At 42.3% G+C, this 15502-nt stretch overlaps 1 protein-coding gene across 9 annotated transcripts in view; it reads right to left on the bottom strand.

The window, feature by feature from the left end:
- Positions 1–15502, bottom strand: part of RYR3 (ryanodine receptor 3) — a 991818-nt gene that overhangs the window by 685185 nt on the left and 291131 nt on the right. For all 9 annotated transcript variants that reach the window (XM_056545312.1, XM_056545313.1, XM_056545314.1 and 6 more), the window contains 5 exons: positions 13982–14085; positions 13069–13152; positions 10425–10584; positions 9216–9363; positions 4782–4987 (listed from right to left, as the gene is read on the bottom strand). In XM_056545312.1, coding sequence (XP_056401287.1) covers positions 4782–4987; positions 9216–9363; positions 10425–10584; positions 13069–13152; positions 13982–14085 — 702 coding nt within the window. The remainder of the gene's footprint in view (positions 1–4781; positions 4988–9215; positions 9364–10424; positions 10585–13068; positions 13153–13981; positions 14086–15502) is intronic.

The raw sequence follows: 15502 nt of genomic DNA, 5'->3' as shown, positions 1-15502 counted from the left end.
TAGCTAGTGCTACCATACATTTTTTTAATGTAATGTTCCAGGCTCAGCAGCATCAGTAAACCATACAGTGGCTGAATGGCACAGCCTGCAGTTGGCAAAAGCATAAGTAGAACATGTAATGGCTGAATGGCACAGCCTGGAATTGGCGGCAGATGAGGAGACCATATAGTGGCTGAACAGCACAGCCTGTAGTTGGCGGCAGCATGAGTAGAACATAGAGTGGCTGAATGGCACAGCCTGGAGTTGGCGGCAGATGAGGAGACCATATAGTGGCTGAATGGCAAAGCCTTAAGTTGGCGGCAGATGAGGAGACCATAGAGTGGCTGAATGGCACAGCCGGGAGTTGGCGGCAGATGAGGAGACCATATAGTGGCTGAATGGCACAGCCTGGAGTTGGCGGCAGTTGAGGAGACCATATAGTAACTGAATGGCACAGCCTCGAGTTGGCGGCAGATAAGGAGACAATATAATGGCTGATTTGCACAGCCTGGAGTTGGCGGCAGCATGAGTAGAACATATAGTGACTGAATGGCACAGCCTGGAGTTGGCGGCAGCATAAATAGAACATATAGTGGCTGAATGGCACAGCCTGGAGTTGGTGGCAGATGAGGAGATCATATGGTGGCAGAATGAGACAGTCTGGAGGTGGCAGCAGCAGCATCAGGAGTCCTGATAGTGACCTGGTGACAGAGTGGTGCGGTGGGTGGCAATACCAATACCCGGTGATGAAGGTGGGTGAAAAAAGGTCTGATGCAGAGGAATGTTTGTAACTGGGAAGCAGCGCCTTAAATTTTTTGGCACTATACATATTTGTGAAGTGTTGGTGTAGCACCATGGTCAATCTACTCTGATGCATCAGGCAATGGTGGGTGGAAATCTTGACTGATTCATGCCTGATTCATCTTCACAAAGGTCAGTCTCTCCACAAGACAAGCTCTCCTTGGGGTGACTATGGCCCCGACCGCACTAAACACCCGCTCTGATGGCACACTACTTGCCGGGCAGGACAGCTTTTCCAGGGCAAACTCTGCTAGTTGCGGCCACTAAAAAGTTTGGCTGCCCAGAAGTCCAGCGGATATTCAAGGTGTGTTGGCATGGGCATGTCAAGGTATGCCACCTTCTGGTCCTGCTCCAGGTCTACCTGCTGCTGATGAGTTGCTTCACTATGCGGGTGAAGAAAGGTTCCCATCAGCAACTGTAGACTCAGGCTGCTGCTGATGGAGCTGCTCCTGCCACCCCACCCCTCCCCAGCCGCCATAGCAGTGTATGGTGAGCGCAGAGGGCCCCGAGTCAGACCTGCAAGAGGATGGACGATGGCGCAGATAGGCATCGGCCAACTGACTACGTAGGATGTCTCTGTAGTAGGTCAGTTTTTCCTTCCTCTCAGTGAGTATAAAAAAGGCCCCCATTTTGTGACGATTGCAAGGGTCCAATAAGGTGGAGAGCCGGAAGTCATCCCGCTGTGGAATGGTGACAATTCGGTGGTCACTACGCAAGCAAGTGAACATGGATTGTGCCATTTGTGCAAGTGACTCGGAGGGACTCCCTGAATCCATCTCCACTACATACTGCCACGGTGTCTGGGTCCTCTGTCTCGCCTTCATTCTAACCCTCTAGCTCCTCTGGCTGCTCCTGCTCCTCCAGCTCCTCCTGTCAGATGACTAGAAAAACCGCCCATTTCACGAAACCTAAACTGTGCTCCACTGTGCCCCTCCCTCTCCTCCTCCTCCAGTTCAGCCACCACAGGACTCATGTGGCCGTGAGATGTAGGTGCCACATCTCCATTGCCCTGACCAGCCATAGTTTCCAACACGTGTTGTAGGAAATGAAGCAGTGGAATGACATTGTTCATCCCGTAATCCTGGCGACTGACTAATAATGTGGCTTCCTCAAAGGGCCTGACCAAACCGCAGGTGTCACATATGAGCTGCCACTGGTTCACATTGAAGTTACACAGGGGAGTCCCCCTATCTGCTTGGATCATCAAGAAATCGGTGATGTCTTTTCTCTGTTCGAATAGTCGGTCCATCATATGGAGGGCGGAATACCAACGTGGTGCAACTTTGCAAATAAGACTATGTTGGGGGATACGGTTCTGACGCTGCAGGATGGTGTGCTTTGCGGTGTACGAGTGGCTTAAGTGCATGCAAAGTTTCCTTACCATTGTTAGGATGTCTTGCAAATGGGGGGAGCACTTCAGGAACCACTTGACAACCAGATTGAATACGTGTGCCATGCAGGGCACATGGCTCAGCCTTCCTTGTCGCAGCGCATGCAAGATGTTCTTCCCGTTGTCGGTCACCATGGTTCCCATTTCCAGTTTTAGTGGAGTAAGCCATGCTCTGATTTCTTTATGAATGACTTTTAGCAGTTCCTCCCCTGTGTGACTCCGTTTGCCAAGGCAAAACATGTGAAGAACAGCCTGACACCACCATGCCCTGCACACATGGTATGCTGAAGGGGCACTTAGACTTATCTGTGCAGTGGAGGCTAAGAACACGGTGTAGGATGAGTAGGTGGAGTTCCACACTGTCACAGGACCAACGGCTTGAGAGCATGGAGGAGGAAGCGGCGTGACTTTTCCAAGTTGGTGTTGTGGCTGTGCAGGAACCACATTCACCCAGAGGGCAGTAAAGGACATGTATTTTTGCTGACCATAGTTACAGCTCCAGACGTCGGTGCTGCCGTGCAGTTTGGTACACACTGACAGGCTCAAGGACTTCTCTTGCACAAAATTGTGCAGGGCTGGTACTGCCTTCTTCGCAAAGAAATCACGGCTTGGCACTCTCCACCTCGGCTCGGCACAAGCCATCAGTTCTCTGAAAGGTGCAGAGTCGACCACTTGAAAAGGGAGGGGCTGCAGCACCAACAACTTAGACAGGAGCACATACAGCTTCTGCACCGTTGGATGAGTGGGCGCATACTGTTGTCTCTTGGAAATGGCTTCACTGATGGATTGCTGGTAGAATGTCTGACTAAACGTAAGAGGAGCAGGAGCATATGTAGCAACAGAAGGAGGGTATGACACACAGCTTCTTTTGGCTGAGGTGGTGGAGCCTTGGCTAGCTGAAAGAGGAAGAAGCGTGCCACTGGGTGATGCAGCAGGCTGGACCACTACATTGGAGCCACGGTTCTCCCAGGCTGCTTTATGGTGGCACCGCATATGTTGACGCAGGGCCGGGGTGCCAACATTGGTACCTTGGCCATGCTTCATCTTCTGCTGACACATCTTGCATGTGGCTGTTTACCTCCTCCGGATGCTCCATTGATGAAAAACTGCCACACCGCCGAGTAGCTGATTTTCCCAACAACAGTCCACACTAATTGACTGCTACTATCGCCGTCTCCGGGAACCCCTGTTTCACTACCTCCCAGGAAGGTAGGCTGCCGCGAAGCAGGTGGTTTCCCAAGGGCACGTTTGGCTCCAGAATTTCCACTTCTGCCACCATGCTGACTGCCAACCATTCTACCACCTTGCTTGTTCAGCTGCTGCCTCATGGGCAACCTGCAACCCTATTCTCCTGATGATGATGAAGCCCCTTCTGCACCCGGCTCCCAATTGCGATCGGCTTCATCATCATCAACAAGTGTCTGCGTGTTCTGATGTCCTCCTCAGGTTCCTCAACAGGGTCTGCTTCAGGATCCTGAATGCTGGCAACACTGCACCCACGTCAATCTCCTCATCACTACTTTCCCGCCCAGCAGACGAAGCGGCGGATATCTCCTCCACTGGCTGGGCAGTAGCTGCTGACTGTCCTCTATTAGACCATCCTCACTGAATAGCAGTGCTGAACCCGCAGCATAAGATACTTCTTTAGGGGAGGGAACAGCATAGGACAGGATTCCTTGCCCCATGTCCTCACATGTGGATCCACCATTTCAGATGTCCTGGAGCCTGGACCGCACTAAATGGAGTTTGATGAAACGATTTGCGTTATAGAATCGCGACGATAATTGTATTCGTTACCAATCAAATTTTTCATGAAATTCGTAATTAATTCAGATTTCTCATATTCGATCCGCTCATCTGTAAACAGGAGTTGCAGTAATATTGTTTTTTTTTTTTTTTTTTTTTTTTTATAAGCTTCTTAGAATCCAATGAGTAATGTCTGACAACATCTATGGCTGGTTTGACACTACGGAATCTCTGGATGGACTATATCCACCCGGAGATTCTGAGTGTGGGAAGCATCCCCATAGATTAAAACATAGATATATATATATATATATACATTTGGGAATTTTGTGCATTCATTGAAACCCTTGCATAATGAGCCCAGTTTATTAAGGATGTCAGGACAGCATTTATGCTTAATATTTCCTTAAACGGTCAACAATTCTTTGTCACCCCACAGGGTTTTTCAGGGAAAAACTACATCTCTCACTGGCATTCCATAAAACACAACCCTTTGTTTCTCTTGTATCTCAGCCAGTGTTCCTACCAAAGGTTCTCCAAAAGACGCATGAGCAGTCAATTCTATAGAATAAATGGCAAACTCATTTTATCCTAAAGATGCATGGGCAAGCAATACAGAATCTTAGCTACAATTATAGAATGTTTGACCAATCCATACACAACATGTCTTTAAAGAAATTAGAATAGGAGTATTTTAATAATTAATTTCTCAGATTTTTTTTTGTAATTACCTTGTTTAGATAAATCATTAATTTATACATGCAAGTATACTGATTGCTGTTATAACAAAAAGAAAACCTTAGCCGTAAATAACTCAAACAGAATTCCATATAGTGTTGTACAATGTACCCAAGTGTCCACTTACTCTGCTTCCTTCAAATACAAATGCCCGATCATCTGCACCAAGTTCAATATCTGGTCTACAACTGGGCCTGGCCCAGCCTATACGCATGTCTCCTCCGGTTACTACCTCAAACTCAAAATACCATTTTCCTGAGTCCACAGCATAGGTCTGTTCCACCCTAAAGAAGCGAATCTTATCAATACCGACTCTCTCCATCATTTGATCAGCTGCAGAGGAGAACATAAAAAAAGAAAATGTCAGCATAAAGAACAATGAAAAGTTCCATGCACAAAAGTAATAATAAAAGTATTAAAAGTATACAAATTACAGAATGCTAAAGACACCTTAATATGTGATGTTACTGCATAAGTAAAGATGGCCATAAAAGAACATATATATATATATATATATATATATATATATATATATATATACTGGGTGGGCCATTTATATGGATACACCTTTAAAAAATGGGAATGGTTGGTGATATTAACTTCCGGTTTGTTGCACATTAGTATATGTGAGGGGGGAAACTTTTCAAGATGGGTGGTGACCATGGCGGCCATTTTGAATTCGGCCATTTTGAATCCAACTTTAGTTTTTTCAATAGGAAGAGGGTCATGTGACACATCAAACTTATTGGGAATTTCACAAGAAAAACAATGATGTGCTTGGTTTTAACGTAACTTTATTCTTTCATGAGTTATCTAAAAGTTTCTGACCACTTATAAAATGCGTTCAATGTGCTGCCCATTGTGTTGGATTGTCAATGCAACCCTCTTCTCCCACTCTTCACACACTGATAGCAACACCGCAGGAGAAATGCTAGCACAGGCTTCCAGTATCCGTAGTTTCAGGTGCTGCACATTTCATATCTTCACAGCATAGACAATTGCCTTCAGATGATCCCAAAGATAAAAGTCTAAGGGTGTCAGATCGGGAGACCTTGAGGGCCATTAAACTGGCCCACGATGACCAATCCACTTTCCAGGAAACTGTTCATCTAGGAATGCTCGGACCTGACACCCATAATGTGGTGGTGCACCATCTTGCTGGAAAAACTCAGGGAACATGCCTGCTTCAGTGCATAAAGAGGGAAACACATCATCATGTAGCAATTTCACATATCCAGTGGCCTTGAGGTTTCCATTGATGAAGAATGGCCCCACTATCTTTGTACCCCATATAACACACCATACCATCAATTTTTGTGTTCCAACAGTCTTGGAGGGATCTAGCCAATGTGGGTTAGTGTCAGACCAATAGCAGTGGTTTTGTTTGTTAACTTCACCATTCACATAAAAGTTTGCCTCATAACTGAACAAAATCTTCTGCATAAACTGAGGATGCTGTTCCATTTTTTGTTTTGCCCATTCTGCAGCACCTGAAACTACGGATACTGGAAGCCTGTGCTAGCATTTCTCCTGCGGTGTTGCTATCAGTGTGTGAAGAGTGGGAGAAGAGGGTTGCATTGACAATCCAACACAATGGGCAGCACATTGAACACATTTTATAAGTGGTCAGAAACTTGTAGATAACTCATGAAAGAATAAAGTTACGTTAAAACCAAGCACATGATTGTTTTTCTTGTGAAATTCCCAATACGTTTGATCTAGAGAGAGGGAGGAAGGCGCCTCATGTGCGGGATCAGTAGATCTTGTTAGTGGGGGTAGGGGACGGTAATTCCCAAGCCGCTTACCAAAGTTGGTTGTGCGCCCACACACAACAAGGTAAAATGCAGAAGAAATATAGAGGAAGGTCCACTGCAGCCCTCCTGGGTAAGAGCAAAATCAAAACCGAATGACCATGGATTCAGGAGTTTGTCTGGCGCAGAGAGAAACCATCAGGCAGCCAAGTAAAATCAATGGATTTATTAGATGCAACGCGTTTCGCTGCGCATGCGCAGCGAAACGCGTTGCATCTAATAAATCCATTGATTTTACTTGGCTGCCTGATTGTTCCTCTCTGAGCCAGACAAACTCCTGAATCCATGGTCATTCGGTTTTGACAATACGTTTGATGTGACCCTCTTCCTATTGAAAAAACAAAAGTTGGATTCAAAATGGCCGACTTCAAAATTGTCCGCCATGGTCACCACCCATCTTGAAAAGTTTCCCCCCTCACATATACTAATGTGCCACAACCAGGAAGTTAATATCACCAACCATTCCCATTTTATTAAGGTGTATCCATATAAATGGCCCACCCTGTGTGTGTGTGTATATATGTGTGTATTATATATATATATATATATATATATATATATATATATATATAAACGGGATGAGTATTTAACTCAGGGAGAGTGCACCACTCCTGGTGTGACGGAGCTTTCAAGGGCTACTAAGCATTCCGCAGGCATTCTGGGTAGGGTAATATGCAAATCAGCTCATTACATCACCTTTTCAGGCGATGTTCCCTGGTATCAGCTTAGCTCCAGAATATAAAAAGCTAATCAGGATTAATGCCAAGCCAGAACTCTCTCTCTCCAGAAGGAAAGAGCACCCATCTGCAGACAGCTATTTTTTTTGGATTGAAAGAGCTTTATTTTCCGTTCAGTCATTACAAGTCGTACAATAAATTACAGTCACACAAAGCATGATAGTACAATACACAGCAAAGGTTCCCTAAGCTATACATCGCACACCATGCTACTCTAACATTCAGCTCAATCCTGCAATAGAAAGGCACAAGAGATCAAACAAAAACCAAATAATACAATCTGTGATCGGGGTAGGGGTGTGGGCGACTATGTGTGCAGACAGCTATTTCGGGGTACTTGCCCCTCATCAGTACAGAGCAGGGTAATCTGGCTTGGCTGAGATGAGGGGCCTTAAACCAACTAAACGGGATGAGTATTTAACTCAGGGAGAGTTCACCACTCCTGGTGTGACGGAGCTTTCAAGGGCCACTAAGCACTCCGCAGGCATTCTGGGTAGATGGGTGCTCTTTCCTTCTGGAGAGAGAGTTCTGGCTTGGCATTAATCCCGATTAGCTTTTTATATTCTGTAACTGGAGCTAAGCTGATACCAGGGAACATCGCCTGAAAAGGTGATGTAATGAGCTGATTTGCATATTCCTATATATATACATACACACTGTTGATATTAGATCACATGCATGTAAGAGGCAGTGCTTATTCCCAGCTATGTCAAATACTGGTAGATATTTACATTGGTGAGGGATTTTCCAAGGATAGGTGATAGTATCTGATTGCTGGGGCTTAACTGCTGTAACCCCCACTGATCATGATAATAAGGGTTTTGTGTCCCCCATGCATATGCTCAACTTCTCCTTATTCAAACTCATATATATGTGTATATATATATATATATATATATATATATATATATATACTGTGTGCATGGTATGTAATCATAATTCACTCTGTATCCTCTACTACATTCAACATTCAAACTACATTCGGTGCCTTGTTTTCTCATCCCCCAGAAAGATCATAATTATCTCCCTCTAAAAAGGTTCTTCGAATTATATGCCAAAATATGTCAGATGTCCTGTGTACCAAGGGAAGGCTATAGTAGCTCCTTTGTGTCAGGTTGGTTGCCTAAAGATATCCTCCCATTAGTTGGCATCAAACCTTAGAATATATGGGGGGGGGGGATGTCGTGGTGGTATGTTGGAGTATGACCATTGCATTAAAGGGGTACTCCTGGGAAAACTTTTTTTTTTTTTTTTTTTAAATCACCGGTGCCAGAAAGTTAAACAAATTTGTAAATTACTTCTATTTAAAAATGTTAATCCTTCCAGTTCTTATACTACAGAGGAAGTTCTTTTCTTTTTTAATTTATTTTCTGTCTGACCACAGTGCTCTCTGCTGACACCTCTGTCCATGTCAGGAACTGCCCAGAGCAGGAGAAAATCCCCATAGCAAACTTCTCCTGCTCTGAAAAGTACCTGACATGGAGCACTGTGGTAAGAGAGCTCTGTGGTAAGACAGCAAAAGCATTCAAAAAGAAAAGAACTTCCTCTGGAGCATACAGCAGTTGATAAGTAAGTACTGGAAAGGTTAAGATTTTTAAATAGAAGTAATTTAATTGTTTTCCAATGGACTACCCCTTAAAAGCATTTGGAGAGTGTATTTTTGTTAGAATAAATGTCATCTTCCAGACAAATAAGGGGGCAATGTTAACATTTTGGGAATCATGGAAAGATCACCATGTCACCATCCTTCCAGCCTAGATTGATAAATCTCTCACTATACCCAAACAAGGCTGATGGGGTGGAGAGCTGGGGACTTTCCACTGACTTGTGGTTCAGACAGCATGGAAGTGATGACAGCTTCCCTTTAAATGTAGTAGAACTTGATCATAGGCACTGCTGCATTTAAAATCAGAGTCTCTTGCATTCAGAGTCTTTGCTTTGCTATTTTCTATTTTGTAGCACATTTACTTTACTTTGGTCCCCAGTTATATGAAATGAATGTGGGAAACTCACTTATTTCTTGGTCTGGTGGCTCGATGTTATAGCCATATCCAATGAATGTTCTGACGGCTTCACGTAAACTGTCTCTATTAGATTTCTTAGTCCGTTCATCAAGTAAAGCATATGGCACCAAGCGAGGGTTTCTTTTATTTTTCAGATCCTAAACAACCAAGACAAGTAAAAAGTAAGGTTAAAAACATCCAGATATTACATATGGTGGTTAAGAACAATGAAAACATCTTTCATATGATTTCTCCTATTAAAGTCAAAGAAAATTACAATAAGAAACGTAAGAACAGCTAAGCAATAGATGATTTGGGATAATCCTTTGAATTAGTTGACGCCGATTACTGACTATAGATATTGTGAATGAATGTAACTATTATGAAGTAAAACTTCTGGGATTCCGTTTGCTAGTTCCACTAGGTAGCATCTAAATAACAGCTATGTATTTGTATAATAAGAATGGACCATTACAGTCTGCAATGTAATATTGTGATATGGATGTCTTCTAATGTAATGGTAGGCAGGGGGCATTACACTGCCCGAATGCCATTGTACTTATTTCACCCTCAGATTATTTTATTAATTAATTACACAGAAATAGTTCTATTACATAGGTCTATTACTATAAAGAACAGAGCAGTAGATGAGAATTCTCAATGATTATTGTCTTATTAACTATAGTATACATTATGAGTAAGCCTGCCTATAGAATACATTTGAGTAAGCCTGCCTATAGAATACATTATGAGTAAGCCTGCCTATAGAATACATTATGAGTAAGCCTGCCTGTAGAATACATTATGAGTAAGCCTGCCTTCAAGGGCAAATGTCATGTAACCACTAGGAGTATATGGGATAGTTTCCTACAGAGTTTCCACTATGAATTTCCACAAGGAATTAAATTCCACCAAAAGAGTGAAATGTTTTATTCTTTCGGGTGAATCCATGCAGAAAAGGCCCATTAGCTATCACTTTCCGTGCTTAATTTCCTCTACAAATTCAGTGTATATAAGCAATGATTCTGGGTCATTTTGAACAGCCTGGACCACTGAGAAAACTCCTTGCAGAATTTCTTCAGTGTGAACATAACCAAATTCATAAGGATAAAATGGGAGTACACATTTTTAAAAACTACCATATTATACGTATAGACTGTATAGGGTAGGCCCCTATGTGTATACATGTAAAAATGCATTAGATAGTAGATAGTCCCACCTGTTGAATGCCATAGGTCCATCCTTGTTTGATTCTATCTTTTGCCCAGACGTTGTGTGCATTCTCGGCAAGTTTATCAACTAGAACTTCTTGGGCTGGTAACAGTTTTACATCAGAGAGGTCCAAAGGGGCCGGTTTGTAGCCATTGGACATCATGTAGCTGTAACAATTCAAAACATGTTTTTCAATTAGCAGAGCTGGAACTTGAAGCTGACCGCACCGCACATTGATCTGGTGCCTGTACCTTTATGTGTAAAGGAAGTGGAATTCTCGCTGTGCTCTTTAATTAATTAAAAGCTGACTGCTCCCAACAGGGAAGCTCAAGCATCAAAATGTTATCGGCTGAATTTAAATTGAATTTTAGATTCTAAAAATAGGAAACTTTGCCCAGAGAAACTGTAGAAACAAGGGTGAAATGACCATAAAGACAGGAGTTTTGTCCGGCGCAGAAAGGAACCGTCAGAAGGCAGGATAAAATCAATGGATTCATTGAATGCAACGCGTTAAGCTGCGCATGCGCAGCGAAACGCATTGCATTCAATAAATCCCTTGATTTTATCCTGCCTTCTGACGGTTCCTTTCTGCGCCGGACAAAACGTCTGTCTTTATGGTCATTTCATCCTTGTTTCTACTCTACTAAGGAGGGCTGCAGTGGACCGACCTATACACTTCACGCTAAACCTTGTTGTGTGTGGGCGCACAACCACCTTTGGTAAGCGGCTTGGGATTACCTCCCTTCCCCCCACTCACAAGATCTGCTGATCCCGCACATGAGGGGCCTTCTCCCCTCTCTCCAGAGAAACTGTAGTCATTCTAAAAACCTAGCCAATCCAAACAACTATATTGCAAAAAGGCTAAAAAATTTATTGAGTAATCATACATTTCAGAAAGTGACTAATATTCGTCAAGGAACAGACTTTAACACTACTGCTTCAAATTAAGAAACTAAGGTTAGAGCAAAAAAAAAAAAAAGCATCACAATTGTCATACCTTTTGCCCAGAGATATCCCTTTAAAAGAAACTTGTCATTAGTCATAAGTTTTTACATGAAACATATATCTTTTTTTAAAATGTTAGTGCTACCACTATGAATAAAAAACATAAAAATCACTTTTTCACTGAGCAGCGCAAAAGGCTTACACTTGCTGTTTTGTAGAGATCACTTTTTAGCAGTAATCACACTATTTTACTATTAACCTCAGCCAGCAGAAAAGTTAAAATCGGCCCTGTTCCTATTTGGCTACTGAAAATCATATCTCTTAATACTGTTAGCAGTTTAGACAATATGGCTGCCCCAAAAATTTTTGCAAAAAATTAATAACAAATTTACAATCAGAAAATAAAAAATAAATAAATAAATACATGAATCAATAATATACATCAGAAAAAAGATTTGTCACATCTTGTATATAACAGATTTTTTTTATTTTTTTACATTTGCGGTTCACATATATTAATAAATATTTCAGTATTTGAACTTTATGAAATTAGAAAAGCCCAATATTTTACAGGAATCTATTGCTGCTAACATAATTTTTCAAAACCAAACATGAGGTTCTTAATACACATTTTTCCAGTATAAAATCACTTGAAACTTATTAAAAATCAGTCCCAGCTATAGGGTTATTTCTATATAAGCGCAATATGGGTGCAATGCTGAACCACTTGAATCACCATGAATGAGAAAAGGGGCTTATATAGCTTGAACAAAAAGATGTGCTATGACCTTCATTTCCTTTTCTTGAATATTATGCTTAGCAGAAACAGATCATAAAAAAAAAAAAAAAAAAGAAAATATGGAAATATGGACAATCCAAAGCTTTTTGTTAGATTTCAGATGTGCTTAATGAATTTCACCTACCGTATTTTTTGCCGTATAAGACGCGCCAACTTTCCCCCCCAGTTTTGGGGAAGAAAAAGTGCGTCTTATACGGCGAAAAATAAGGTAGGTGAAATTCATTAAGGCGAATACACACCTGTGGCCATCAACAGCCGGGACCTGCGGCTAATACAGGACATCACCGATCGCTATGATGCCCTGTATTAACCCTTCAGACGCAGCGATCAAAGCTGACCGCTGCGTCTGAAGCAAAAGTGACACTAACCCGGCTGCACCGGGAAGGACCTTACCTGCCTCCTCGGTGTCTGCTCGGTGCAGGGATCCCCTGCATGGCCGGCGCTCTCCTTCGTCGTCATCACGTCGTTGCGTTCGCTGCCCCGTCATCCAATAGGAGCGCCGTGCGTAGCGGCGGGATGGCGGCGACGGAGGGCAAGGATACCCGGCAGCAGAGATGTTCCGGAGCGACAAGAACACCCCGGGGACGCGGCAACAGCGGTGGAGGGCGACATCCAGGGCAGCGGTGACGAGCGGTGACGGGTCCGGAGCGGCGGGGACAGGTGAGTACAACTTACTATACCAGTGGTCTTCAACCTGCAGACCTCCAGATGTTGCAAAACTACAACTCCTGGCATGCCCGGACAGCCAACGGCATGCTGGAAGTTTGGCTTTTGCAACATCTGGAGGTCCGCTGGTTGAAGATCACTGTGACCTATACTTCACATTGTATTCTAGATTTTCCTAATTTAAAATTGGGTGCGTCTTATATGCCGGAGCGTCCTATAGGGCAAAAAATACGGTACTTACTTTTTTGGGAGCTTAACTTTTCTTAGATTTTCTTCAGCTGTTTGATTTGAATGAACAATGAGACATCCGAGAGCTAACAAAGTCCTATACAAACAAAATACAATAATCAAATTGTGTCACATACCAAAGCTTGTCATAGGAATATACTTTTTAGTTTCTTTCTTTTATTTGCAAGCATACATTGGAGTATAGGTTTGGGGATAGTCCCAATGCTTACCTGGACATATAGAAGTAACAAGGGATGAACATAGCCTAAACTGTCTATTGCTAAATAATTTTTTTAACCTAATGAACCTGTGTCATTTTTCTCAACTGTAATAGCTATGTAACTAACAGTATTTAATAAAAAAGATGCCAGTATTATTTACACACACACACATACACACACACATTTGTAAGCATTAGAATTAAAGGGGTATTCCAGGAAAAAACATTTTTTTTATATATCAACTGGCTCCAGAAATTTAAACAGATTTGTAAATTACTTCTATTAAAAAATATTAATCCTTTCAGTACTTATGACCTTCTGAAGTTGAGTTGTTCTTTTCTGTCTAAGTCCTCTCTGATGACACCTGTCTCGGGAAACGCCCAGTTTAGAAGAGGTTTACTATGGGGATTTGCTTCTAAACTGGGCGTTTCCCGAGACACGTGTCATCAGAGAGCACTTAGACAGAAAAGAACAACCTTAACTTCAGAAGCTCATAAGTACTGAAAGGATTAAGATTTTTTAATATAAGTAATTTACAAATCTGTTTAACTTTCTGGAGCCAGTTGATATATATAAAAAAAAGTTTTTTCCTAGAATACCCCTTTAAGATTGAAATCAATGCAGTCAGAGCTGGTAAGGCTTCTTGTTCTTGAAACAGATAGACAAGAAAAATCTTCTTGCAAGTGAGAAACTGCTCAAACTCACTTTAACGTCTCAGTTGACATCTGAAGGTTATAATTCTTTTCTGTTTCTGGAAGCTTGGAAAATTCTACCAAGCAAGGATGTTGGCGTTTGTTATCATCTCGCACCTAAAACAAGAACAATGAGGTTACATTACATAGATGAATCATCCTTGCAAATAAATTGGTGCATCTATATGAACAATGTTATTAATGCTTTTAATAAATCAAGTGAAAAGTGTACAGGATGATAATGGATGCCTTCTGATTTTAACAGGCTTCCAATGATACAAGGAAACAAATGCAAAAACAATAAATTTATCAGTTTACTTACCTTATACAGTCTGCTGTGGTGACATCAATATGTATGAAACATCACTGCAGCAGTCATTAATGGGGTACTCCACTGGAAAACATTTTTTTTTTAATTGACTGGTGCCTGAAAGTTAAAGGGGTAGTCCAGTGGTGAAAAACTTATCCCCTATCCTAAGGATAGGGGATAAGTTTGAGATCGCGGGGGGTCCGACCGCTGGGGCCCCCTGCGATCTCTCTGTACAGGGCCCCGGCTCTCCGCCCAGATAGCGGGTGTCGACCCCCGCACGAGGCGGCGGCCGACACGCCCCCTCAATACATCTCTATGGCAGAGCCGGAGATTGCTGAAGGCAGCGCTTCGGCTCTGCCATAGAGTTGTATTGAGGGGGCGTGTCGGCCGCCACCTCGTGCGGAGGTCGACACGCCCCCTTCCAGCGGGCTGTCGGGGCTCCGTACAGGAGATCGCGGGGGGCCCCAGGGGTCGGACCCCCCACGATCTGCAACTTATCCCCTATCCTTTAGATAGGGGATAAGTTGCTCACCACTGAATCACCACTGGACTACTCCTTTAAACAGATTTGTAAATGACTTCTATTAAAAAATCTTAATCCTTCCAGTACTTATCAGCTGCTGTATGATCCACAGGAAGGTTCTTTTCTTTTTGAATTTCCTTTCTGTCTGACCACAATGCTCTGTCCATTTAAGGAACTGTCCAGAGCAGGATAGGTTTTCTATGGGGATTTGCTCCTACTCTGGACAGTTTCTAAAATGGACAGAGGTGTCAGCAGAGAGCACTGTGGTCAGGTAGAAAGGAAATTCAAAAATAAAAGAACTTCCTGTGGATCATAAAGCAGCTGATAAGTACTGGAAGGATTAAGATTTTTTAATCGAAGCAATTTACAAATCTGTTTAACTTTCTGGCACTAGTTGATAAAAAAAAAAAAATGCTTTCCAGTGGAGTACCCCTTCTGGACTGCCCATGTGACATGTTATCCCACAGCATGATATATATATATATATATATATATATATATATATATATATATATATACCGTATTCATGTGTTCATGTATGTTCTAAACAAAAACATTTCTAGGAATTTGTAAAATCTTGGAATATGTTTAAAAAATTACCTTTTTAAATATTGTAATGCCCATATATAGCATTCATGGTATTTATGCATTCAGTATAATAAACCACCATATTGAATGTGAATGTAATATCACGTAACTAA

This window comes from Hyla sarda, chromosome 11 (genome assembly GCF_029499605.1).
Source record: "Hyla sarda isolate aHylSar1 chromosome 11, aHylSar1.hap1, whole genome shotgun sequence".
In the NCBI taxonomy this organism is placed as follows: domain Eukaryota; kingdom Metazoa; phylum Chordata; class Amphibia; order Anura; family Hylidae; genus Hyla; species Hyla sarda.
Note: the sequence above shows the minus strand (reverse complement) of the source record. Positions and strands in the feature narration are given on the sequence as shown.